Raw genomic sequence first — 27,614 nt, 5'->3', positions numbered from 1 at the left:
AATCCTTAATTACTTGGTCGTTTGCCACTTCACAAACGAGTAAACAAGCCCCAAGTTGAGCCCACAGTAAGGTGAAATGCATGTATCTCCCACGATATGTTTGTGAATGGCCAGCAGGGCTCCCTGTGGATTGGTTGAGCACTTTGTTGACCGGCCCGTCGACAACGCTAGCTAGTTAGCACGGGGTCAGCAACTGTGCTGAAGTCGTTTCTCTAGAGTTACTTGCGCCCAGTTGGTCCTAGTTTTTCTCTGTGCTCTGATGTAAAACCGGTATCCCCGGTCACATTTGTTTTGTTCCACTGTGTGGCTTTATGAAAAGCAGGGCTTTGGAAAAAGCCTTTTCTCAAAAAAAATATATAAATGTAGGAAAATTAGCAAATTAAGGAGAAGTATTCCTTACTCTTGGGTGTCTCTGGTTTGAAGTTCGTCAAGTTTTGTAATCCATATCCTTTATTCATAAAGCATGTACATCAGTTTATCCATCTCATACTCTATCTATAAAATAGGAGATAAAAGAGGTAAAAAAAATAAGGTCCAACAGTTTCTCCAACACATCATCCATTTTAACCATCATCCATATGAGAAAAGAGAAACTCCAAATTAATAAAATATAGTTTCTCTTTTCTTACTTCAAATGGGCATGCAACATTATTCTTAGAGTAGTACTCCCTCCGTTCCAAAATATTAGGCACAGCCACCTTGTATACAAATACTAAGAAACATTTAATCATACATTTACTTAGTACAAATCAGCCAATGCATGCTATCTATTTTTGTTTTAGTTTATTATTTTACCAATGCATGTAGCAATGTAATTAATGCGCACATTATATTTTGAAACATAGTGAGTATATACTTAATAAAATATAGTTTCTCTTTTCTTACTTCAAATGAGCATGCAACATTATTTTTAGGGTAGTACTTAATATAATATTAATAAAATAAAGTTGGGTATGATATAAAGTACTACCTCCGTTTCATATTGTAAGACTTTCTAGCCTTACATAAATTCATCAATTGATGAATGTAAAATTTATATATATATGTTTAAATTCATTAGCATCCATATGAATCTATGCAAGGCTAAAAAGTGTTAATTGTGAAACGGAGGGAGTAGGTAATATGAATCATATGCTAGAATACAAATAGATATGGAGGTTGAATATCTTTTGGATGATCATTCAAATAGAGATATGGATGACCAAATTTCGATAAGTTGTTGGACATGTTCTTGCGGCTATAGTAAAAAAAAACCAAACCGGACCGACGGTTGAACCAGAAAAAACCAAAATCGGCAACCTTGGTGGGTCGGTTCCGCTCAAAGACCGCCCCTGCAATTGAACTGGTAAATAACCGGTGAACCAGCCTTTTTTGTGAACCGGCCGATTTTTCAGTGAACAAGCCGGTTTTACGGGTTTTTTTAAGTATCGAACCAGTTTTCAATTTATCCTATAGTAGTAATGCATTATGAATTTGTTAGTTTGACATACTATAATTATTTTTTTAATTTATAACCATATAAATATAGCTATATTGATTTATTTATATATATTTTACAAATTTATGACGGTTGTACATTAAAAATAATATAAATTAAATATAATATTAATAAATAAAAAATCGGCTGCTAGAGCGGGTAGACCTTCGGTCCGGTTTTGAGTACTATGCTTGGGGCATATCCAATTCCATCATCTTCATTGTTTTACATGGCACATCAAGAGATCAACCACTCAAAAATTTGGTAGCAGATAAAGTTATACCTCCATCCTTAAATATATCATTGTCGATATTTATCCCCAAAATTCTTTACATTGAAGCACGGATGTGATACTACAGTATTTTCCATACCATCCGCTACAGTCTGGTGATTATGCCAAAGGGGGCCGATCAAGTTCTATATCTTAGAATTACTTTATCCCCTCGAATTTTTCACCTAAGCTGACATAGGGAGACGACTCTCTCAATTTATCACGTGCTCCTATGTAAATATTGTGGCCTCTATGCAAATTAAATATTTATCAAATATTTTTTCTATATGGAAATCAGCTAGAAAACATGCATCGGAGATGATTTGGTGTAAATAGACATTTAATGTACTATCATTGAGATTCATCAACCATCTGTACCCACCATCCCAGTGCACGGTGTAGTAAAGGCATCTGCCTAATAGCAAGTTCAATAGTATAGCCCAACTACTGGCTCTAAATCATCTATAGTCAATCTAATAGCCAATTTATACAATAGTTACATGCAAAGCATTAATACATGGTCTCACATATTACACTGCGTCTTACTGCACGTGCTACAACTGGCTACAAATTAGTAGCTCACTACTCTTATCTCTTTAAAATATATTTATAGTTGGCTTATAGTTTGCTATTATACCTGCTCTAAATTAACATCATTTTTCTCCTCAGTCGGCCTTCAATCACATGCCATCCACCTAGTTTACCACTACTTCCATTCAAAAATACAATTATTTCTATATCTATTAATTAACAAAAATCAAGGTCTACAGAAAAATATTATAATGTCTTTTAGTAAATAAGGAATATATGAGGGTGAAACTGTAAAAGAGTAGATGGGCTAAAATATAAAAAAATCTTTTAGACACAGAGAGAAGTGTTTTATATGTCATACAGGTTCATATTTGAAAATATTTTTATATGATGATACTATTGTACTTCTTGATAATGAGTATATTGTGAAATAAATTGTATTTAACAAACAAGGTGGGGACAATAAAAATCATGTCTTAAACGGATGGAATACGTAGCAATTGATAACTAAACTTCCTATGGTCATTGCACTGTGGCACTGTGGCAGTGCGGCTAAAAATCCGCATTTATGCAGCACGTACGCTGGTGGTGAGTTAATGTAATCTAGGCTAAAGTATACTACTAGTACTGCAACGAATTGGGGCATCTGCAAAATCAGTGTGAAATGATTGGGACACAAGGTGGCTGATCAATTTGGTCAACTTTTAAAAATACAGAAAACTGACGGCTGAGTTTGATTAGAAATTCTCGCCCCATCTTTTGTTTATGCTTAGAAGTAAAAACTTAAATTTTTAGTCTTAAATTTAAAGTTGATTATGGTTTTTAAATAACTAATAACACATATATAAAAGTTTTATTTATAATTTTTTTATAAATATACAATCATTCTCAATTATTAGCCGCTCAAACCAAGCGTTAGTTTTGTGTGAAGTTAACCTTCTCTGGCAATGGCTCACATGTTTCAGATCGAAGTAGCTAGCTAGGGGGGTGTTCGTCGGAGCACTTGCCCTAAGATCAATAGAACCATAATAACAATTTTGATCTACATCCATGAGCTGCAAAACTGGAGTATTATTAAATACCTATTTTGAAAGAAAAAGTTAGATATTTTTCTTGTTAATTTGATGATCGATCGAATATTATTGCAACTGGGCTTGTTACTAGTTGTATGTGCATGCGCCCTTCTGATAATGACTTGCTAGATCTGTAAAGATCGACTGAACGACTTGATAGTCGCTGGTCAGACTACAGTTAATTAACACACCGATCGATATATACAATCTCAGTGACACATAGATTCTGAATGATTTGGATCGATCAGATTCAGAGGCGATAAAATCCCGGATATATCTCAGGCTGGTTCGCCATGAAGACTAGGGAACATAAAGTAGCTATGCAAAATCTGCACGCATGCGCATTGTCCATGTCACCAACATCAACATCTACCGATTTTGTAACTCACAGATTGTATTAAATCTATTGATGCATCAATGTTGAATAACTGGATAGATCACACTCAGCAACTTGGCACATGACATTTACATACATACTTTAGTTTGACTAGCTCGATCGATCGCCAGAACACAAGTCTACGATCGATGTGACCATATTATGTGAGGACTGGGGAGAGTCAGCGAGGGCAAATTCCTTTCACAAATATACGCCATTAGTTTGACGTACTCCACAAAGTCCACATTCCTAGTACGCTGCACATGTCAATTGTCAAGGGTTAGCTCTAGATCTTGTTAGTACTGTAGTTTTCCTACATGTCCTTTGTCCTCTCCTTCAATTTTCTGATACACTGTTCCTTGTTTATGTTACTGCGGTACACCACAATATAATTGCTGGAAGTTCTGGAGCAGTTAAGCACACAGGACATATACTATGGCCACCTAGGCGGTCATTATTGCAAATTTGCGAGCAACATGAATGCATAGTTGTGCCAAAGTACATCTACACGGCACAAGTATATACCGGGTAGAACTGTAGATACGATGATGGTACACACATATGTACATGTTGACGTGCAACAAACCTAATATGAAGTAGTGCTTCTGAAAATAACACTAAGAACAATTTTATAATTCTTGAGAAAGTACCAGGAGGTATCATTTTTTTCTATGTAAATTTTGATATCTCTTGATAGCTTAGGTACTATGAGGTACCAAATTTTACACTAATATTTTAGTATCTCTTGGTATCTACTCAAGGACTGTAAATTGTTCTAACACTAAACATATGTTAGCTATGGTGTAGTAGTAGCTTAGGCCCCCAACACCCTGCAAGGCTGCAATCATAATGCTGAAGACACAAACATGCATGTGGTAAAATGAGGGAGATCAGAGAAGGGGGAGGCAGCTAAAGCTGGACAATAGCTAGCTATGTTGCATAGAATTGTTTGCATGTAGTAGTATGCATGGCAAGCTAAGAATGCGAGCAGCAGGAGAAGTTGCAGCTGAATATTAATGAAAGCAAGCAGCCTTCTCTTATCTAGTCATAAGAGCCCACTGCATAAAGGAAGTCCTCATTTGCTTTAGGACTTCACACAAGAGGAGATGAGAGAAGAGAGGATACAGACTACAGCAGAAATTCAGAGCGATCTAGCTAGATGCAGTCAAATTAAATTAGCCACCTTTATCCTCTCTTTCGACTACACTGCATGCAGGCCCGAAAGGAGCACTTTTATATGCATCAGCATGCAGCCCCATCTCATATATATGCAAATGTCAATGTGTCATTGTGTCTGTATGCCTAGCTGACATATGTTTAGTGTTGCTGAAGCATTACGAAGAATGCAAGTAAATATGATAGGGAAGTGAGCTTTCAATTAATGGCTCCATATATATGACAAGCTAACTATTGCAGGCAAGAAGCAGAATTTTCCTTATTTTTTTGCAAGTAAAACGCCAGCAGCAAGATATTTAACAACTGATGTGGGACGATACAGTTAAGGCGTACCTTTTGAGCGGATCAATTGAAGCATCACACATCACTTGCACGTCAGGTCCACTTCATGGCAGCCGTGGAAGGTTTTGGCCGTGTCTTGCTTAACTCCGTTTGCTGTTCATATACTGCACACATGAATGCCCTGATTGAGCGAACAGTATTGTGCCTTTTGCACAGGGCAACAAGATCGAGTGAGGGAGGACCCAGTACGCTTTCAAGGATGTGTGCTGCTGCTACATCATATTTCAGGCCCATTAAGCGTACTATATACCCTAAGTTATATAGCTAGTTAGCTACTAGCTAGTAGTGGCCAGCACATAAGCACATATATATATATACTTGCAGTGCTCTCTACTTTACCAGAGCAAAATTTTGAAGAAGAAGCTAAAGGTGAATGAATAATCAAGGATCAATGCATCATCAAGTGAGCATGGAATCTAATACCACTACCCTGGGCTAGCTCTAGCTATATATATATATATATATATATATATATATATACATATATGGACTAGCAACACTCTAGTCTTTATGTAGGAGCTAGGTTGGTAGTACATGGATGGGATGGATGGATCTCTCCCTCTCCTCCGGCCCCTGAGGCTGGCCGGCCGGAGCAGGGTCCCCGCCGCCGGTGAGTGAGTGATGGATGCTTGCCGTGGCTGGCGTGCGATAGGGCTCTTTGGTCGCCGTGGTGGATGGCATTTAGCTAGTAAAGGAGCCAGCAGCAAGTGAGGGGACCGGCCGGGCGGGCGCCTTTGAGAGTGTGACTGGTGAAGGTTGGGCCGGGGAGAGAGCTAGCTAAGCTAGCCAGTGAGATCAAGCAAAGGCCAAATGAATGAACAATGCATGGTACAGTGCACATGTATTATGGTGCCATGCATGGACAAGATATTGATTACTGACTTACTGTATATATATATATATATATATATATATATACTATGCTTAAGCTCTCTTTCTCTCTCTGTCTCATGCATTGTAGGGGGATATATCTTTGGGCCAATGGCATTCCGGGTGAGGTTTGGCGCAAGAGGGGGCATATATTTCTGGTGTTTTATAGGGCATCTGCATATGCCAATGGACCACCAATTATGTAGCCTTGAGGGTGTGGCCCTTTCAACATCATCAAAGCCTTTGTGATTAATTGGGGCCTAGTCTAGCTATATATCAACTAAGCAGTGTACAACCTAGCTAGTATTACACTAGATTTGTACTACCACCCATTTTAAATGTTCTTGTTTCAGTTTTTCTTTTACTCTTAGAAATTTAGATCGATGCAAATCCCCTTTTTCTCTCCTATATGATTGTTAGCTGAATTTTCTGACTCTCATCAATGAATGAGACATCTTAACACTTTGTTAATTCCTATGCCCAAATTTAAAACAACCTCTATTTAGATCTGGAAACAAATTAAAGGAAAGTATACGTGTATGTATGTACAAGTATGTGTGTGTGCACGCGCGCGCGCGCGTGTATATATATATATATATATATGTGTGTGTGTGTGTGTTTGCAAAGGAAATTAGGCACCTAAACACTAGCAGAGCAATTTGAACACGGATATGTAACCACCAGACACTGTGTGTTCGTTTCACCGCTTTATCTTCAGACTTTTTCTCGAATTTTGAAAAAACACTTTTCGAACGGTTAAACGGTATATTTTTTTATAAAAATTCATATATAAAAGTTATTATCTCATCTTTCTAAAATTTTTAACTTTATAATAATTAATTTTATCATTTTTACTATTATTAAATAGCTATAAAAAAATTCATTCTTCAGCTTTCGTCCGTAAAAGAACATATATGTCGATCATTGGCATGTTCCATGTAACCTTGCTCTAGCTAGAGGTTGATATGCATGCAGCACGAAGGATCAACTATTGTCAGTATGTACGTACTGTTATAATTAGATTAGTCCAAACTAATCTAAGCTCAAAAGAGACCATATATATGCACGCATGGGCTGTGCCTGACTTAACTAGCTATTTTTGCTCATCAACTACAGTCAATCTGCTTTTTTTCTGGTTAATTATAGTACGTCATCCTCCTCTTCGGAACAAGTTTTTCTTAATACGTCGATCATGAATTCAGTAATTTTTTAATGATCATTTGTTTATATGTACGTATCAGTGATTTTATGCAGCCTATGATTAAGACTATGGTGTAGGAGCAACTGGCCTAAACCTAGGCCACTAAACTATACAAATTGTCAGAGCTTTTGTGATAAAAAAACCGGATTACATGTATAAAGAAATAACTAACTGTATTATGTACTTGGACGGGTCTTGCAATTAATCAAACAAATTAGGGTTGGAGGAGAAAGATGCAGCTTGCAGGGTACATGATCCTAATAGCTGGGGAACCTGTATATGTTTAATTTGATGGCTGATCTTTTTTGGGATGATAATCTTTGGGCCGACTCAGGGGGGTGGGGGGCTAAGTTGGGTGCACGTCCACCTTGGGCAGCTGGACCATGGGCCTGCCATACAATTGTTTTGGCCGTTCCTACTATGCACCATGTTTCCTCTTGCCCATCCAGACCGGTCTCCATCTACTCACACAAGAGTTCGTGCAAATTGTATTACTAAACAACTGCTTCCTCCGTTTCTTTTGGTTTTCCCTAGATTCCTGAATAATGCATGCCAAAATATCTTATAAACTGAAACGGACGTAATACATGCAAGGATGGATCCTCGAGAAGTACTGTCCAGTCTACAAAGGATAAAGTGGAACAAACAGTGTGGGTTAGTGGGCATTGCTACGGGTTCTTCCGATGAGCTTTTTTACCATTCTTAAAGTATCTTAAGATAACATTATTTTTAATGTAAAAAGTATGATACTTTAAGGTACATTGTATCTTGAGGTAATAAAAATGTGTAATAAAATTTTTGGTACCTTGAGATACTTTTCAATGATGATAAAAAAAATAATATATCCAGGAGTCACGAGCCAAAGGAGCCAAGTACGGAAATACAAAAAAATCAGGCAACCACTAAAAAACTCATCATAGGACACGCAACATTCACACATAAGCTAGCTCAGCAGAGGACACGCTACATTCACACAGAAACTCATATCCATCTAAAAAACACATAAGCTCATAAGTAGCATGAGTTGACGAAGTTCAGTTCAAGTCACCAACCCCGACGATTGATCCTACACATGATGTCACAAATCCTGCATATAAGGACATAATGCTTAAGATTTAGAACATGAGGAGTTTTATGGTCCTCGATAAATTAGAGATACCAAATTTGTAGAATAAAATTTTGGTAGCTATAGGTATGAGTTTTTATACTAGAAAATATGATACTACTTTATTAAAGATGGTAAAATAGCTCTTAGATCATACATACAGTATGAGCAAGTGTTATAGTTGTTACCTTTCCACTTCTAGGGAGTTTATGGATGGATAAATGATAAATCTCCTTCAGCCCATTCAGGATAATGTTCAATTTGTTCGTAGTCTGATAGAGCCAACTTCTCATGTGCTCCCTCAAAGTGCCATACCCAATTATCTGAATGATTTTCTGGTTTCCCATCAGAATACTGCTATTGTTATCCGTGTGCACCTTCAAGTCTTGCAACCTATCCATAACACCATCATCGAGCTGACATGTTTCATTACTTTCTGCTTGGCATTGATTAATGTTGTCATTCAATGATCTTATATTACCATTACGGAACACAAAATCTTTGCGAGCTCCTAATGCCGTCTGGTTCATGATGTCCACGCCCAATATATTTTTAATCAGCTCATAGACAGGGGCATTAGAATCAACATTAGTTTTACTTGATTCCACCCGCTCTTTGATGGTTTCCACCACTACAGAGTTCATGCTATCATCACTAGACTTCAAAGTACCCACACTAACCGCATCAGTATTATCAAAACCATCTGCTTTGTTGTTTTTACTTGTTTCCTGCTGATGCTCATCACTGCCTTCACAAAGGGAATGTATACTATAACCAGCCTCAATCTCATTTGCAATGTTTCTATTTACTTTGGGAGATTGTCCCTCATCAGTGTCACCTTCCTCAGGTAGAAAAGTTGTGCTACAGATAATGTTTTCTTTCACATGGTTTTGTTGTTTGCTAGGATAATCAAACACTTCAGCATACAATGAGCTCTTGGATTTGGACAAAGCTAGAGGCTTGGTCATCTAACGGAACAGTAGGAGCCGCACCTTCAAGATTATTGAATTTCCAAGGCAAGGGATGTTAAAAATTGTTGATATAAATCAATCTCTCAGTAGGCATGCAAAAACACTAACCTGTTTGCTGACTGTGACATTTCAGTGCAAGTTCCAAAAGGCAAGCTGAAGTTCATACTTGAGATTGCACATGGAAGCTTCTGCTTCAATCCACAGATCCTTATATGCCAGCACTTGCGCATCTTTAGTACTGCCAGACTTATTTTCCTCTGTAGATAGATTCTGCATACAAGGGTAATGTAAACTGTAAAGCACAAGTCACAAGAAAAGCACTATTGTTCAGACTAAGCAGTTCCAGCAATATTTTAAGTCAGTCCAGGATACTAATCAATACCTGTAAAATAGATGTTTTGAAATCCATGCTAATGCTCGATGGAACAGGTTCAATAAACTTTTCAGCCTGGCAAGTGTTCCCATCATGATTCATCTTTTCCAATTTTGATTGAAGGTAGTTGATATTGACATGATCATCGTTTAATTGACCCTTGCATGAGACATAGCATAATATTAAATGAGACAAGCAATGCAATAATTTGATTTTCAATGTTGAGTAGGGACACCACCAAACAACTTTTGTTTAGCAGATTAACCTTTCAGTGAGCATAATTCGAAAAGTGGACCCTTGGTAGGGTTATTGTTAGAAATGGAAGACAACATCAGTTTGCTAGGCATTAAGATTCTACAAATTATACAGGGATCATGTTCAGCATAAAATTGAATATCAGTCATTGTGAATGACAAATCATTTATCCACCATGACATCACAGTGTAAAGGGTAGCTACTTTTAGCGCCTTCAGAAGCAAATTTGAAGTGAGGATAAAAACATCACAGTTAGCAAAACCATGTACAAGGTAAAAGTTAACCAAGATTAAACTAAACAAATACAAATTAAATAAACTACATGGTTGTCTTAAATCAGGAATTGTTTAAGAAAGAGTATGCATCATACCTTGCTTCTTTTTAGACTCAGAGAGCTGAGATTTTGTATGGCAGATTGAATAAGTTCTCGATGAGATTCGCCCAAGTCATAATCACCATTGCAAGTGGAGAGAAGTGCTACTGATGAATTATAAATTGACTTGATTAATTCTGCACGATACTTGCATCTGGAGGTGACATTCTCAGAATGTATCTTCAAGTCCTCCTGAACAAGTAGGTGACGATGAGATAAAGCTTCCAGACCTCTATTCATAGGTAATTCAGACTTTTTGTGCTCTGAAGGCAACTTAAACGCTGAAAAATAATTTGTGCAACAAGTTAGAGAATAATCATTTAGACGATTTAGTGCTCCATTATGCTCAGAAATTAAGCACAAATTTTTAGTGCTAAAGACAAAAAGCTTATGGGAACCAGTGAAATCACCTGAGCAATTTGCAGAACCTGATGTTCCATTATTTTCCAAAACACTGTATGAGAGCTGATGTGCAGATGGTGTCCCTTTCCAACAAGGCGAATCAACAAGAAGTTTATTTACATCAGGTGAGGCGGTAAAATTATTGTGACTGCGAGGAAGTCCAGTTTTAGACGGAGGAACTTTGGAATACGATCCTTGTAAGGTTGAATATGGTTTCTCTTGAAAAGAAGGTTGTGCAGATCTTCTAGTTACAGAATGGTCACCATAATTATGGATCTCTCCAGAACTATTAAGTAAAAAGTTTCCGATTATTCCCGTACCATTAGCAGAACTGTTACGGTCATCATAATGTCTATACACAGTGAGATCCAGCATGATTTTTCTGCATGTTATCAGAATGGCCAAGATTAAACCTACATGGGTTTGCATATTGCAGGAATGGACCATCCAAAACAGGATCACTTAATGACGGATCTGATTTTGCCGTGTCACATTCTACATGTGAGGTGGCGACAGATGGAATGGATAGGCCATAATTCAAAGATGTTGAGTGGATGGAAGATGTGACAGGTAGTTTTCATAAGAATAATGGCCATCAGTTTGATGTGTGGGAGACTCTTCGTCTAAGAAATCAATAACGCCAGGAAACAAAATAGGCTTGTGGACAACTGATGATCCAATATCACTGGACGTGGCTACTGAAGTCCTTTGGTGAATTACTGGAATTTTCTCTTCTAACCAGCTTGATCTTCCTGTAGCAGTTGAGGGAAACAAGGGATGCAACTGCTTGATGGTACTAAATTGACCCTCCGGGTATATATTATGCAGTGCACTATCGGTAATTAGAAACCCATCGGTATTCGTGATACCTGCAAATTAATTTGATTGATGTCAGCGGTATGCAATAAATTTTTCTGTCAAAGCCTTTGTGACAATATGTTGCTATTTATTATATTTATACGATAAGATAGCAACAAGATAAATAGTAGCACTCTGTCACCGTCAAATCATCTGGGACACTAAAACCACCAGACAACATTAACAATAAATGAACAATCAGATGCCTCTATATGAACATAGATGCAGATACATGCAGAAACTTTTATGCCATTCACACGGTGAGACTCCATGCACTAAAATATTTATCTATGATATGATGGTCACGGTTTTCTAGAAGCAAATCGCAATAGTTACCCCCACTAGTAATTACGATTGGCGCTGATCACACACAACTTGACACCCTAAACGTCTAAATCTACCTCATATCAATCTATTACAGAGCGGAACGAACTGACACCACTACCACAACACCGAAACCAATTAATCACGCAGCACAGACACATGCCCTGATCACCGAATAAGGCGGAAGCCAACTCACCTGCATACCCCGGGGCGAAGTAAAGGAGTCCATGTAGCTCGCCATAGGATCCACCGAAGACGAGCAGTACGACGGCGCGACGGGGAAGCCGGGCCATGGGCTAGGGGGTTTAGGGCTTTGGGGGTGGTTGGGGAAATGCTCAGCGCCGCAGTTGCGATTGACGGTGAAGGGCGCGGCGGAGGGCCAAGGGAAGGCCGCGTGCGGCTGCGACGGCCGGGAGAGCCCGCGATCGCCGGAGTAGGGCATCATCTCGCCGCCTCGCGCCGCTCGGTGGCAAGGCAAGCACACATGTCCGCCCCTCTCCTCGAGCCTGCGTGCTTTCTATTTAAATTGGGCCGGACGTCTCCTCGCGGTATACGATGCCATGTGGGCCACACTGGATAATGGGCCTGATGGCCTGGGTGGTCGCTTCAGCCCATGTACTCTTGTTTGGGCTGGGCCAGACAATGCAGGTTAAATTCAGGCCCGTAAAATCACATGAATTCCAAACCTCCTTATCTTCCTCCGATCCGTGGTCCGGCTTCGTTTTTTGATGATCTTATACCACCTACCCAAACTTTAACATCGCACACATATAATTCTTTCCCACTCAGCTGTGGATATTTTCTATTTACATGAGAACGAGATTTACAGGTTATAGTTTTGTTATAATTACTAAAAAAAATACCATGTGTTACACCGAGTTAAGTTAATTTTAATTGTGCAACTTAAAATAAGTTTGAAAATAAATTATGTGTTAAGTCAAGATTAATAGAGTGTGGTCAACGTACATTTGATTTAGGAAGCCTACGTCGATCGAAAACTTATAATTGAGAATTATAAATTTTACTCAATGTCATAAATAAATTAAATAAGATAGATGGTTTTTTTACAACACAGTAGTGTGGAAGCACTAAAATTTATTAGGGAATTTTCAAGCACAGTGACGGCTACTAAGAATCATTTTGTTTCTAATTTTCTACGTCTATCTATGTTTTCTTTTCTTTTTTTTCTCCTCTATTCTTTTCCCTTTTTCTCCCATGTGCAAGCCCTCCTTCCTCCCCCATGCAAGCCTTATATACATGCAATTCTAAAGTCGAATTAGATATAAATTTTATATCATAACAAACGAAACATATAATTTGCTTTTTCTAAAAGTAGAAACAGAATCTAGAGCTATTGTAATTTTATCTTTATTATTAATTGTATTTCTACTTGGATTCTTTTTTAGGAAAATTAAAGATAAATTTTGTCTCCACATTACTGATTTCATGTTTATTGGCTCCGGGTCGGTGGCATGGAAAAACGGAATCCTAACGCTACTGTAATTCTATTTTCATTGTTAAAGGTAAATTAATCTATTGTGTAGACGGCGGTCTCCGCACGCTGACGTTTACGTACCAGTTATATATAATGCATTAAAGTTGAATTTAAACTTTTATATATCGTAGAGTTATATATTTTATTCTATCTTATCAATTTTTAACGACTATTTCGATGGTAACAAAATAGCCGAGCATTACCACGGACTTAAACAAAGTCTCGGCATGCACGACTGCACGTTATGTTATGCTAATAATCGTAAATTCGTAGTCACGATACTGTTTGATGGGATGGGATCGATGAAGTCCTTGGGTGGTTGTAGGTTAATTTACATTGTGAGATGGCAAGCTAGCAGGCCGTTTGCGACGCTGGCGGCCTGCGGAGGCAAAGCGGGCGGGCGGGCCGGTTGAGGCGAGGCGGCTCGGCCTGGCGCACAGGCGGCCGAGCAGACGACCGAGAGGTGACGTGGACAGGCCGTGTGGGCCGTCGGCCCGGCACAGGCGGACGAAAAAAACCTAGACAGGATCATTATTGATTTTTTATAATAGTAAGATAAGATAAGATAAAATATGGTAGTTACATTGTATAATTACATTACATTTATAACAAAAAAATATATGTTATGTGATATATGTGAAAAATATTGAAGGGTGAGAACCCATGTATTTATGTTGGGTATTGTGTTGATTTTCATGGTATGTATACGGGAGATAAAGAATTGATGTGCAGTGCAAGTATTTTTTTCCTTATACCCTAGATTTTATCTTTTATCTATAGAATTTCTATTTCAGTCTACTTATCTCTAACCTTTTATACATACCGAACATTCTCTTTCAATCGAAATGAGAGCAAAGCTAACGATGGTGATCTTGCTGCTGCTGTCGTCGTCCACATCGTCGCTAAAACGGCTTTTTTTCTCAACTCGCGATCTGATCAGATCAGATCAGATCAGATGAGATGTGTCGATCAATCTCGTCGCCTCCGCCTGAACAAATTCCTCGGTCTCGGTTCCTCCTTGCTTACAAGCCAAGGAATAATACTAATCCGACGAGGCGTACATACCGGATCGATCGAGACGACGGCATAAAGCGGGCGGCGTCTTGTATATATGGTGTCAAAGACATAATATTCCCGCGGCCGGCGCGGCTGCCGGACGTGCGCTAGTGCGCCGGGAATCTCACGGCCGGCCGCCGTGTAAATTCGTTGCTATCCGAATGAATCTCCCCCCCGCATCACCACGCCGCTGCTACTGTCACCTGCACCCCCCGCTTTCTTCTCCCTTTCTCTCTCGCCCTGCAGTGTGCGTGCTACTCGATGTCTCGATCCATCCATCAGCTGAAAGCCTAGTTACTGCAATGGATGGATGAATCCATCAGCTGCGTTTGCTTTGCTGCGCCCGCGGTATGCAGCAGTAGCATAGTAGCTAGGTAGTGAGGTAGCTAGCTCTGCCTGCTTCTTCTGGGTGATGGATAAGGGAATGGATGCCGTTCTTCTTCTAGCCCTAGCTACGAGAGGAGAGGAGACATATGCGATGCAGATGAATGCACGCGTGCATGGATGGAATTGGCTTATTATTCCCTCAGTTACATGATATAAGATTCTTTTGTCTAAATTTACATATATGCTAATAAATTTAGATATATACATCTTTTGTCTAAATTTATATGCTAATAAACTTAGATATATACAAATTGATACATGGATGAATCTAGATAAATCAAAAAATTCTTATAATATGAAACGGAGCGAGGAATACCTAGGGTGTGTTTTCAGTTTTACTTAGGAGTAGTTCGCTTGCGACGCCTTTATCTTTAATTATGTTCCCAAATATTCGAGCAAGTTGAAATCAGTGGTGCGGTGATCTGGTCATCATGTGCCTCCCTTTTTATCTGGTATCGTCGAATATTTTGCAAGTGGATAGATGGTAATTTACGGAACGGAAGCGTTTTCTCGAGTTTTGTCAGGTAATACAACACTGAAAGAATCCTGAATTTTGCATATCTGCTTGCGTTTATTCCTTACACTTTCACTGTCCATAAAAGGTGTTTCATCAGGAGAACAAGTGAACAACTTAAAAAGTACTGAAGTTTATATGCTATGTTCGCAGAGTGTCTGATATTTGAAGATGCAGAGGCAGTGAACTTCCTCTTGTTTTACTTTTAACCCCTGTATTTCAAGATTGCAGAGTGGTCTTGTGGGTTCAACTTCGGCAGTAAGCAAGTATTTCCTGCTTTTTCGATATTCTCAGCTTTTATGATGCGTTACTTTGCACCTTGAGGTGCAGTTCTTCCGGTGTTCTGCCCTGACACACAGTACTTGTGTTTCTTCAAAAAAGCAGTCTTTTCCTCTAAATCTGATCACTTTGTGTTCAGATCTGATTCCAACATGGCACTGCATTCCATTGAATAGATTTGCTTACCTTCATTCAGATAAAGCATAAAAACTTACTTACTGGGAAACAAAAGTATAATGGATACCAAAATGAAATTTCCTGAAGTTTATTACAGTACTACATTCTTTCAGAAAACATACCTGTCGTCGAAAGCAGAGAATATATCAGAAAAAAGATAGGAAAAATCGTTCTTTCAGAAAATAACAAAGGAAGAAGGAAAATGATGGGAACAAAGTAACTTTGTCCCTATATTCTGTGGTGAAAAATATCAAGAATGCTCTTTCTTAAAAAAATATCCTACAAATTGTTGTTAACCACCTAAGAAGTACTTTATTCCATTGGGAAGAAAATTCAACACTATCAATTTGGATTTACCTTATTTATCAGAATGTGTCCCCTTTTTTCATAAGCATCATTAACATAAACTATTACTACTTTTTTTTTGTAAAAAAAAACACAAAAGGTTTCATCTTCAAGCTTCCCTCAATCCATCTTATCCATCCCCTGACGGTTCATGTTTTAGCAAACCCCAGTTTCATCATGGCAATTTCTTTCATTTTTTATATGATATACACCAAGCTATAATTTGTTCTCTCCTTTTCTTTGAATAAAGCTAAAGTTTAAACAAGGTGCCTACAAGAATAAGATCACCGGACCAGCTGCAAAGGCTGTATATTATCTAAGTCATTTCAACAACTTTTCCATGAAAGAACCATTCGTACATCCAAAAATAACCCAAATCCCATCATTTCAAGTTCACCCAAAGACCAACCATCCAGCTTGAGCATCTCAGAGAAAAAAAAAGGGACCATCCATCAAAACAAATTAGAGCCCATTAATGATCAAGCTGAATACACTAGCTCAAATGGAAGCCTGAGGAGTGATGTACAATGATTATAGTGGGCATTAAGTAATTAGGAATCGATGGCTGGTACTTAAAGTTGACAAGGCATAAATATTTCACCAAAAAGTTAAAAATATTATCAGAAAGAGTGGCTCTGCTCCGAGTAATCTGAATAAATAATTTATTTTGAATGAAAGTATTAAACTACGTCTGGTGTTGCCATTAGCCTGAACTTTGTTGATCACAATCTGAATAAATTTCAAACTGAAGAAACAAGAAATTGGAGACATGGGACAGATCCCTGATTAAATAAAACCAAGACAGGAGAACACTGGTCAAAAGAGCAGCTTTTTGTTTAAGTTGCTTAATTAGTTGGCATAGTAAGGACAAGTCCACAGCCGAAAGAATTTGCTGCTAGGCTTATTATAATCATTAGATAATAAGGCGGGAGATTTGTAAACATGACACTTCAAATATGTGACATTTGTAATTTTGACACTCGGAGTGGATGACATGGCAGACACTCTTCTTAACAGTTTGACCATTGAGGCTTCAAATATTTCATCATCTAAGAGAGTTCAAACAAATCAATGGACTATAGCTTGATCACAATTCACAAGGCACATGTTCACCGCATGAATTCCCGGCGCCGCATGTCAAGTTGCACTACGTTCAATTCGATTACGTGTAGCGCATTTCCTGATAAACACATTGCTGGCACTAAGTCACTAGCCAATTTACCATACGTGAGCAAATGATTCGGCATTAGTTTTTGCACCGAGGTATGAACTGTGACCCATCCTATGCTAATTCAGCCACTAACAACTATTCTAGCATTACCTACTTGTCTTGTCAACTCAATTATTTTTACAAGAAATTGCGTCTCAAAAAATTAATACACAAGAAAAAAAAGACTACCTAGATAGCTAGATGCTCCGATAAGAGGCACTATTATTGTATCAACACTGTGAAAGGTTCCAAAGCTGGAATAAGCACAAGTGCAAAATGCAGAAACCAACAGACAGGATAAAATTATACAGAGAAAGCAAGGGGGAAAAAATTCCTGATGAAAGCCACAGAGACTAAGTTAAGAGCACATGCAACAGTGGTGCATGCTCTGCGTACAAAAGCTTGGACAGAATAAGCACAAGGCATAATATCATTGAGGGGAAGCACGAGCTTTGGAACTCGTTCCAAAGCGCGCTGGTTTGAAGTCTGAAGAAGCGAAGAAAAGAGTCTGAAGATTTTTTTAGAATATTTCAGAAACTTTTCCTTTCCTCCCCAACCTGACATATATTCCTCCAACAAACACTTTTCCTGCCTTCTGCACCACTTCTCTCAGCCAGTTCCTCGCTAAGCAAACAATTGTTTTTTCAGAGAATTCAGTCAGTAAACACTTGATAAAATCATGTAGAAAAAAATTATCTCGTCTCCTATGCTCTTTACAGTGGAACTGTCTCTCAGTGTTCAGCAGGCATTTGCAGTCGAGCGTAAGTGAGTTTTAAAGAGAGAAAAAACTAATGACATCTCGCATGCGTAATTCTGAGTCTCTGACCATTGTTTTGTTGTTGGACAATTTGCATTGTAAAGAAACATGACGAAGCAGTAGAAAGTTAGAAGCGGGGTCACTGAAATGTGAACTTCGCCAAAAGACACTCACTGCCATCCGTGTCCGCTCTGATGCAAAAAGGCTAGACACAAGCATCATTCGCCAGCTCATTTCCTGCATCTTGAGATACTCGTAGTTTCTCTTTTCCTAGCATAATTAGCACTCCCCTATAACAAGATTCCTGGATTAATCCACGGATTATGTGGCAGAATAGGCGTACTGCCACAATCCTACACACACTTTCCTCGCAGCCGGGGCCCTCTTCTCCCCCCATTTCAAGCAATAAAACGAGGGGGAAAGGCAAGGGTTCTACACTGCACTGTCACTCACTCAACACCATCTTCTTCTCCTCTTCCCTCCTGGATACCATTCTCTTGCCCAAGAAAAAATCCTATAAAGAATTGTAAACTATCGCAGTACCATCACCGGGCAAGGCAAGGGCAGTGATCGAGGAGAATAAAAGCAGAGGTAGTAGCAGAAGCAAGAAACACTTGTTCTCCTTGCAGTTGCAGCTTAACCCTCTTGGCTAAGATTGTGGTAACCTGCTACGAGGTTAGCTTAGCTTGGCTTGCTCGATCGAGCTTGCCGTGCACTCCTCTGTCTCTTTATTTTGCCGTGGTGGTATAAGTTGGTGTGGAGGTGAGGCTGCCGGCCATGTCGACCGTCTCCTCCGCGCTGTCGTCGTTCCTGTACTGCTGCTTCTACCCCACCGGCGGCCACCGGCACGGCCACCGCGCCGGCGCGTACTACTACAGCAGCCACCCGACGAGCACCAACACCTACTACTACGAGGGCGGGCTCGCCGGACGCAGGATGGGCAGGAGCAGGCCGCTGTCTCTGCAGGTATTTGTTCATCTGTTCATCGCTTCCTCTGTTTTAGCTTCGCCTATGCTACTATACGCATGCAAAAGATGGGCAGATTCTTTGTTCAGCTGAGCACGTATTCGCAAGCATTTACAACTTTGTTATGCGATTGCGACTAGCGATGTTCAGATTATTCTATGCCCATTTCTGTCCGCCACTACTGATAGTAATACAAGTATCTCATCAACGCTAATTAGCTTACTCACTCAGTCACATTCACATAGGATTGTTTCTGTACTCTGCAAATCACATATCACAGTAGCAAATCAGGCTGTGGCGATAGTTAACAGCACGAAACCAAGCTCATGCATGCGTGCTAAAAAGGGAGCGAGAAAGGCTGAGAAAAGGAGGCAACATACATAGGACAAGGAAAACTTTTCCCTCGGCTCCAAGCCAGTAAAAATGGAGTACAAATAGTACTATAGTAGTAACTAAAAACTACTTGTCACGTACTCATGCGTGCGACTGAATTAGCTGCATGCGAGTAGAGTAAAATATGAAGTGTTGTCTCTGCCTTTTTTTGCAGACAGTGGAGCTCAAGGTTCGGATGTGCTGCTCAGGCTGCGAGAGGGTCGTCAAGCACGCTCTCATGAAGCTCAGAGGTAGTAGTAGTAAAGAAAAATCTCACTATCTTTAGGCAAAGAAAAAGTTTGAAAAATTGACAAGCTGAGGCAATTCAGGGGTTGATTCGGTGGAGGTGGAGCTGGAGATGGAGAAGGTGACGGTGACGGGGTACGTGGAGAGGCAGCGGGTGCTGAAGGAGGTGAGGCGCGCCGGGAAGAAGGCGGAGTTCTGGCCGAACCCGGACCTGCCGCTCTACTTCACGTCGGCCAAGGACTACTTCCACGACGAGGAGTCCTTCCGCCCCAGCTACAACTACTACCGCCACGGCTACAACGGCGACAAGCACGGCCACCTCCCGGAGCCCCACCGCGGCGCCGACCCCGTCAGCAACATGTTCAACGACGACGACGTCAACGCCTGCTCCATCATGTAACTCTCACTCGCCGGTGCAATTGATCCATGGCGCCCGGGCGCGCAGCCATTGATCCACCGCGCGCATGATGCAAGAACGCACGCATGCACGCGTGCATGCGCCTCTCCCGTAGCTGGACGAGTAGGGTAACTGTGGGGGGTGAGATCGATGGAGGCGTGATCATTGTGTGTTCTCTCTTGTGCTCGGCGCCTGCCTGCCTGTCTGGGCTGTGGTGACAGGTCAGGTAGTGTGTGTGTGTGTGCGCGCATGTAATGTAACAGATGCTAAAGTCAAGTGGCAATATCGAAATGAGTAGTGGCGCCCTTTACGGGTTACAAAATGGAAAGGCAGGCTCTGTGCTTGTACGGGTAACCCTTCGTGAGATTGTTATAGGAGGTGATGGTTTGAAACTTTTTTTTATAGCATATTTATAAATAAAAATATTTTTTTTATATATGTATTCATAGCAATCTAAAAACCTATGCTAAAAAAATAAAATTTGAAAAAAAAATCTAAATCATCGCTAAATTTAAATTTTAAATTAAAATTTTAGCTTATAAGCTTAGAGCCCCTTTGATTCAAAGGAAATTTATAGAAATTCTAGAGGATTTTATTCCTATAGGAATTTTTCCTATAAAGCTCTTTAAATCAAAAGAATGAACCCTATGAAATTTCTATGGAATATCTTTTCCCATACAAGTTTTGAAGGAAATTTAGCGGGAGGTGGAACCTCATGGAAAAAATCCTTTATGTCTTTATCTCTATCTGTGTTTTTCCTGTGGTCCAATCAAACGGTCATTCCTATGTTTTTCCTATGTTTTGCAATCCTCTGTTTTACAATTACATTTCTGTCAGAATTCTATTTTTTCCTATTCCTCCATTTTTTCATTCCTGTGTTTCAAAGAGGCCCTTAAGCAGAAGCGAAAAGATGAGATGCTATTGTTTCTTGCTTGTTACTCCTATTACTTTTGATTTCTACAGGTTAAAAAACAAATACATTTGTTGAGTATGTGTATATTACTCAGATTTCAATTTTACGTTTTTTGGTAACTTATAACTGTTGAATTTTATTATAGATAATAGTACAATGATATATTATATAATAATATACCTTATAAGTTTTGTTAGTAGTTACTGCTATCTCCATTCTAAAGTGACTGAAGTAAGGTAAATGATTCCTCTTTTAAGTCATTTCAGCCGTCAAATTTTAAAGTTTGAATCATGAAAATTATCTTCCCAAACACCTAATTGGCTATAAAATCACTAAATTATTCAAATCGGTGTAGAAATAATTATATTACGTATAAAATTTAAATCATATAATATATTTTGGAATTGGGGAGTATTTGGATGACATAAGAAAATGGGAAGACACCTTCTCGAGATATTAGGATCCATTTTTGTGATGTACATAGACTACGCTTGCCGTTTTCTGTCTGAAATTGTCAATGGGCACAAAGGTAAAGGCCTGTTTGATGCACTAGCTTATGCTATTCTTGATGTTCATGGGATGTGATGCGAACCAGAGTGACGATCACGAATGGGATGCCATCCGGGTATATATCTAATATCTTGTCTGTAGGAGGAGTACAGCAGCTAGGTTTGGTCGTTGGTGATTGTGGCTATGCCAGTTAAAATATTCTCCACTGCTGGCTGCATCTGCATGATGGATACTGCAGACTAGCCACCACCATGGAGAGAAAAAAGTCCTGGGAAATAGGAAGGGAACATGATGGAGTTCATGGTGTTCTTGGAGCCTGCAAAACATTTAAACATCCACCAGCTGCCAAAACGCAGCCGCCAGCAATAGTACCCTACAATCAAAGGGCTTGCTAGCTTCAACTCAAAACAACACTTTCCGTGGGCAATTGAGTTCACTCCAAACTTTTTTGGATACTAGGAAATCTGTTTTGGATTTTAAAGCTTATTCTTTTAGGCCCCCTTTGATTCGTAGGAAAATCATAGAAAGTTTAGAGGATTTTAATCCTATGAAAAAATTCTATGAGAGCCTTTGAATCAAAAGATTGCTTTTTACCCTTTCCTTTGAAATTCCTATGGATGATTGAGCAATCCTAAAGAGATTTTAGAGGAAAATAAATATGATATCCTACCTTATGTTTCTTCTTCCCATAACCCTAAGCCCCTCTCAAATTCCAGTGGTCTAATCAAACGGCTATTTCTATGTTTTTCCTGTGTTTCTTAGTCCTCTGTTTTACATTTGAATTCCTGTCAGAATCCTATATTTTTTCTATTCCTTCGTTTTTTTCATTTCTATGATTCAAGGGGCCCTTAGAATTAATCAGATGGCTTTCTCTACCCAGTACTCCATTTTTACTTCCGTAGAAAGCCTCAATTTATTATTATTTTGTAAGAATGATCATGGATATTGTCATTGTTTGATTTAATAAGGGAGTCGATGATTGTTCCATGCCAAAATTTCAGGAGCCGGTGGTAAAGTGATGGTAAATTATCATTAATCATCACGACTACTCTCTTTTAAAGGGTATAGACTATAGATACATATGTACTCGATTAAAAAAATCCACTCCCAAATCATTAGACACACGAACGTATGTATATAAAAAGGCAGTAATAATCTCACCATAAATCGGAGCTTTCAACTAAAGTCAGGTGGTTTTTTGGTGCCCAACGCTCTGTTTAATACTACCTCCCTGACTCCGTCCTATAAATAACTTTATTTTTCGTTTTTTCCGTGTACAACGTTTGACCATTCACCTTATTTGAAAAAAATATATAAAAACTTAAAAAATTAGTCACGTATAAAGTACTATTTATATTTTATCATCTAATAATAATAAAAATATTAATCGTAAAAAATTTCAAATAATAAAGAGTCAGAACATTATATAAAAAACTGAAAAATAAAATTGTTACGGAACAGAGTAGTACGGTTCTCACTTCTCCGTATGCTGCAGGCCCGTTCATGTGTGGCGGGCTGCGAATAAAAACAAAACGTTCGGCCCATATACATATAGATGGACCGGCCCCAGTAAGGATTTGAGCAGTCTATGGACCTGGCCCACGGATAGAAAAAAAATGAAAAAAAAAGGAGGAAAAACTCTGGCCGATCTCCTCCTCCTCCTCCTCCTCCTCACCGCAAGGCTCCTTTCCCCTTCATCCCAAGGCTTCCACGCAGACGAAACCCACGTCCATCTCCCAATCCCCAAATCCAGAAATCCGCTTTGCTTCTTCGATAGAGTTTGCGATTTGATTGCGTGGAGCCTTCGCGATCGTCTCGCCCTCGCGCGGCCGCATCTCTTTGGTTTAATTTGATCTGATTCTTCTGCCTCATCCGGCCCCGGGGCGCTCCTGCTTGGAGAGGAGGAGGTGCTGGTGCTGGTGCTGGTTGTTCGGCCATGGCGACCTCGACGGCGACGGCGTTGGCGCCGAGCTGGTGGGACGACGTGAACAACTCGCCGCTGTGGCAGGACCGCACCTTCTTCGCCCTTGCCGTGCTCTACGGCGCCGTCTCGTTCGTGGCCCTGGTAAGACCCAACCCAGCCCTAGGGATTTTTTTTTGTAGAGAATCATATTTTTTTACCCGGCCTCTATATCCAACAACCAGGTTGGATATATGCAGCTTTTGAATTGAGAACTTAGCCCTTCAAATAACCCAATCTGAAATGAGATTTGAACTCAGGACCTTCGGGTGTTGTGATCTGTAACCACTACAGGCCCTAGGGATTGATTAGAATCAATTTAGATTTGGAAGCATGGGGTGTTGTGGGGACAATGGGCCATGTAGCAGAGCAATTTGGAGGCTTCGTCTTTAATGGTGTCAATCGAGGTTATAGATTTGATTGAGCCGATGAGATGTGCGGGAACATTTTAGGTTGCAGAATGCTTGGATTGTTGTAGTGATGGAGACACGGGAGATAAAGTCTCATTTTGCTCTTTTGCACTTTTGGGGGAATTTTTGCAGGTCCAATTGATCAGAATTGAATGTAGAGTACCTGAGTACGGATGGACGACTCAGAAGGTGTTCCATTTCCTGAATTTTATTGTCAATGGAGGTGAGCACATGCTGCACTTTCCCATTGCTTCATTGTATTACATGCTAGCGCTCGGTGCTTGATTTTGTGATTTTTATTGGACTGGTTTGTGTCAGTGCGGTCAATCGTGTTTGTGCTCCGGCGAAATGTGCAACTTGTACAGCCTGAGGTTTGTGGAGAACAGTTCATGCTTCTCTGTCATGTTTCCTCAACTGTTTCTGAGCAGTGATGTGTAATCGTACGTCATTGTAGATATTTCAACATGTGCTCATTGATTTTCCGGGCCTTGCATTCTTCACGACCTATGCTCTTTTAGTGCTCTTCTGGGCTGAGATTTACTATCAGGTTAGTTTTGTGCCTGGAGATATTCTGCTATTGTCCTTTGGATATTTCTGTTTCATTGGTTCATGACACTTCCCAGGCACGTGCAATGTCAACTGATGGGCTCAGACCAGCCTTTTATACGATTAATGGAGTGGTCTATGCAATTCAGGTGAATTTTTTTAACTGTTGAGCTAAACTGCCTTTTTGTGTTCTCTCTACAAATTTGTACATGAAACTCCTTAGCATGACAATTGGAACTGCTGTCGCTGTATGGATCATCCATTGATAATGTAAGTAAAGTGATTGAGTGAGCTGCAATAGATTTGGCATATCACACAATATTATTTCAGAAAAAAGGCCAAACATAAAGAAAATGCTATAACAAAACCCTGGACATAAGTTGGTTTGCATGATTGCCACTGACTAAATCATGACTTTGTAATGGACATGTACTCATCATTACACAAATAGTTTAATTTATTGTGGAGACAATGATGGTTGTTAACCTGTGGGGACTCTCTGGCTGTGCACTTTCTGATGTGCTACATTTTGGTGGACATGGACATGGATGTCAACCTATCACTTGCCATTCAGAGCATTTTCCAGTGTGGCGTCTGTTCACAATTTGCTTCTCTTTTAAGAGTATTTTTTCAATGCATAAAACCACACAACATTTTGCCATCTGTCCTTTTTGAATTAGTTTTGGAATGATCTGATTTTTGTATAATTTCAGATTGTACTTTGGCTGGTGATGTGGTGGAAACCAGTTCATGAAATGGCCATCTTGTCTAAGATGTTCTTTGCAGGTAAATCTTCTGTCATTTGTTTTGTGTTGCAGTTAGGGATTTTTATTTTGAATGAGAGGTTGTGGAAATCATCACTAGAGCTAGATAGAAAAATAGCATCTGACCACAAGTTCAAAAGATTTGATGCATACTTTTAGTTCCTCACGTCCACTAAACACTACTAATGAACATGAAGGAATCACATTGAGTTGTGATGATCAAGGCACATTGCATTTTTCATTTTCTTTTTCTTGTTATACATAGTTATTTACCGTATTCTAATAATATCAAGTTATTTGTCAGCGACGTCATTATTTGCTGCCCTTGGATTTCTTCTCTATGGAGGGAGGTAAGTAGTCCTCGTTTTTCTTTTTCTTTTCTTGTTTTTGGGTGCTTGTCTCTTGAATTATTATGGCTTCAATGCTAATACACACCCACCCCCAATAAATAAATGCATAAACAAAGGAATCACATTGTAGTGCACTACTATAAAAGCCAATAAACTAGATACCTCTTGCATCTCTGCATTATACAATATGAGGGTACTTCTGAAAGTTATTTCCTCCACACCACTCATGTCCATATGCTTTTGTACATGAGATATTTTGGAAATTGCAACTAGTTACTGGTTACTGGTTGTGGAAATTCTTTTGATAACATGTTCGTGTAATTTTGTGATTATCCTTGTAGGCTATTCCTGATGTTACAGCGTTTCCCAGTTGAATCGAAAGGAAGGCGTAAAAAGTTGAATGAGGTACTGCTGTCAATCATTGATATCAGTCCAGAATTAATATTTTCAGTAATTTCCATTTCTAACACATCTCTTTTCACACAGGTTGGATATGTGACTACCATATGTTTTTCTGGCTTCTTGATCAGATGTGTAATGGTAGGTACTATGTCAATATTATCTTAGTGAGGTCCCCATACTTTAAGTACCCCACTTAATTAGAGCATCTTGCCAGATGTGCTTCAATGCGTTCGATAAAGAGGCTGATCTTGATGTTCTGAATCATCCAATCCTAAATTTCTTCTACTACTTGGTATGCTTTTTTTTTTTTCACTTGTCTGATATTCAATCTTGCAGCCTAATATATTTCCTTCGTTTATCCTGTGGCATTTATATCTTGATCTCTATTAACGTCATTTTTGTTTATTGCTAGAGGCTTGGCCATTTTAGTTTATGTTCACATTGAGGAAATCGTTTGTTACATGTTTTTAACTGGTGTGCCAGCAAACAAGGAATAAGGCCAGAATATAATATAAGCTTGTGAAAGATATTTATCTTTTGCCTTGTTTGTACCCAATTGGAACATGGGGCTAGGGATGCTACTGGGTGGTCCAGCCGGCGAGCCTGCATCAGCGTACAGGCCAATTTTGCAGGCTAACCCATGGGCTGCCCTGCAAAAGTGGCCTATATGAGCACATACAGGCCGGTTTGCATCCCTACATGGGGCTGGGTTTGTTGATATCCTAAATTCGTAATCAAGTAGCTGTGTTTATAAAAAGTGCTGAACTAAAAATGTAGTTGAGAATGGGACTTGAAAGAAAAATTGTTTTGATACACTAGCAAAATGACTGTACGTTGCTACGAAATTAAAAAAATTCACATCGACATCCTCCTTTGTTGTGTTGTTTCAAATATACCCAGACCAATAATTGTACTTACTGAGACGCTTTGTTGATAGCATTCACTTTTCTTTTGGCAGCTTGTTGAGATCATACCTTCAACTTTGGTGCTGTTTATCTTAAGGAAACTACCACCCAAACGGGGGATCACACAGTACCATCCAATCCATTAGATCAGTTCAGTGGGTCCCCAATGTATCCTTGCAAATTGTGCCTTTGGATCGGTAAGTACAGGAATATAAATCTTAACCACGGATTTCTTTGTGGGTGAGGTTGATCAACTTTCATGTGAGAAAAGGTCAACAAAAGTCGGGGATATATATAGTATTTATAGTTTGTAAAAAGTCTAACCTGCAGCCAACAAAACTGAGTTTCCGCGACTTTAGGTTTCTGTAAACTAAAGGACGGATGTGCTTTGGTTTGATAATTTGTTTGATTATTTTTAATAATATGAGTTTTGCTTGATTGTTGCTATTACATCGTTGAACCTGGACAGCATCGGGCGGTAGTGGTGTTCCTTGTCATTTGGCGGTATATTTCCCCTTCCACTGTTTCACATCGTCCAGTCCCTCTGGATTGCTTATACTCAAATGGGCCTAGATATCTAGTAGTAGTAGATATTGGGCCATGTTAACATCTGTAGAATTGAGCAACTGATATTCCATATTCCAACATATCTAGGAATGAACTAAGCAGAGAAGA

General features: G+C 39.4%; 2 protein-coding genes and 1 pseudogene across 4 annotated transcripts; 2 read left to right on the top strand and 1 right to left on the bottom strand.

Moving 5' to 3' along the window:
* Positions 1 to 8,113: 8,113 nt before the first annotated feature.
* On the bottom strand, positions 8,114 to 12,420 carry LOC102716393 (annotated as a pseudogene).
* Positions 12,421 to 18,635: 6,215 nt separating this feature from the next.
* Positions 18,636 to 20,507, top strand: LOC102718718 (heavy metal-associated isoprenylated plant protein 30). The gene is made up of 3 exons (XM_006649229.3): positions 18,636 to 19,164; positions 19,712 to 19,787; positions 19,866 to 20,507. Exons 1-3 carry the CDS (start codon positions 18,976 to 18,978, stop codon positions 20,180 to 20,182), a joined length of 582 nt encoding a protein of 193 aa, XP_006649292.2. The 5' UTR covers positions 18,636 to 18,975; the 3' UTR covers positions 20,183 to 20,507.
* A 2,741-nt stretch (positions 20,508 to 23,248) lies between these two features.
* Positions 23,249 to 27,389, top strand: LOC102718435 (tobamovirus multiplication protein 3-like). Of its 3 annotated transcripts, none has more exons than XM_015835787.2 (11): positions 23,249 to 23,667; positions 24,105 to 24,195; positions 24,291 to 24,343; positions 24,427 to 24,519; positions 24,596 to 24,667; positions 25,232 to 25,304; positions 25,587 to 25,632; positions 25,974 to 26,037; positions 26,119 to 26,172; positions 26,249 to 26,326; positions 26,447 to 26,984. In XM_015835787.2, the coding sequence occupies exons 1-11, from the start codon at positions 23,539 to 23,541 to the stop codon at positions 26,477 to 26,479; spliced, it is 786 nt and encodes a 261-aa protein (XP_015691273.1). In that variant the 5' UTR covers positions 23,249 to 23,538; the 3' UTR covers positions 26,480 to 26,984. The 3 variants fall into 3 exon arrangements, with proteins under 3 accessions (XP_015691273.1, XP_015691274.1, XP_006649291.1); XM_006649228.3 differs by lacking the exon at positions 26,447 to 26,984 and adding an exon at positions 26,993 to 27,389 and having other exon boundaries at positions 23,260 to 23,667; XM_015835788.2 differs by lacking the exons at positions 26,249 to 26,326; positions 26,447 to 26,984 and adding an exon at positions 26,993 to 27,389 and having other exon boundaries at positions 23,252 to 23,667.
* Positions 27,390 to 27,614: the final 225 nt, after the last annotated feature.

This window comes from Oryza brachyantha, chromosome 3 (assembly GCF_000231095.2).
Source record: "Oryza brachyantha chromosome 3, ObraRS2, whole genome shotgun sequence".
Classification (NCBI taxonomy): Eukaryota; Viridiplantae; Streptophyta; class Magnoliopsida; order Poales; family Poaceae; genus Oryza; species Oryza brachyantha.
The sequence above is the reverse complement of the archived record's forward strand: the minus strand, read 5'-3'. Positions and strand labels throughout refer to the sequence as shown.

Bases quoted from the DNA above. Each gene is read 5' to 3' on its own strand.
- LOC102718435 (XM_006649228.3), top strand. From the start codon at position 23,539: ATGGCGACCTCGACGGCGACGGCGTTGGCGCCGAGCTGGTGGGACGAC. The intron at 23,668-24,104 runs GTAAGACCCAAC...GAATTTTTGCAG, and splicing joins CCGTCTCGTTCGTGGCCCTG to GTCCAATTGATCAGAATTGA. The intron at 24,196-24,290 runs GTGAGCACATGC...GGTTTGTGTCAG, and splicing joins GAATTTTATTGTCAATGGAG to TGCGGTCAATCGTGTTTGTG.
- LOC102718718 (XM_006649229.3), top strand. From the start codon at position 18,976: ATGTCGACCGTCTCCTCCGCGCTGTCGTCGTTCCTGTACTGCTGCTTC. The intron at 19,165-19,711 runs GTATTTGTTCAT...CTTTTTTTGCAG, and splicing joins GCAGGCCGCTGTCTCTGCAG to ACAGTGGAGCTCAAGGTTCG. The intron at 19,788-19,865 runs GTAGTAGTAGTA...GAGGCAATTCAG, and splicing joins CGCTCTCATGAAGCTCAGAG to GGGTTGATTCGGTGGAGGTG.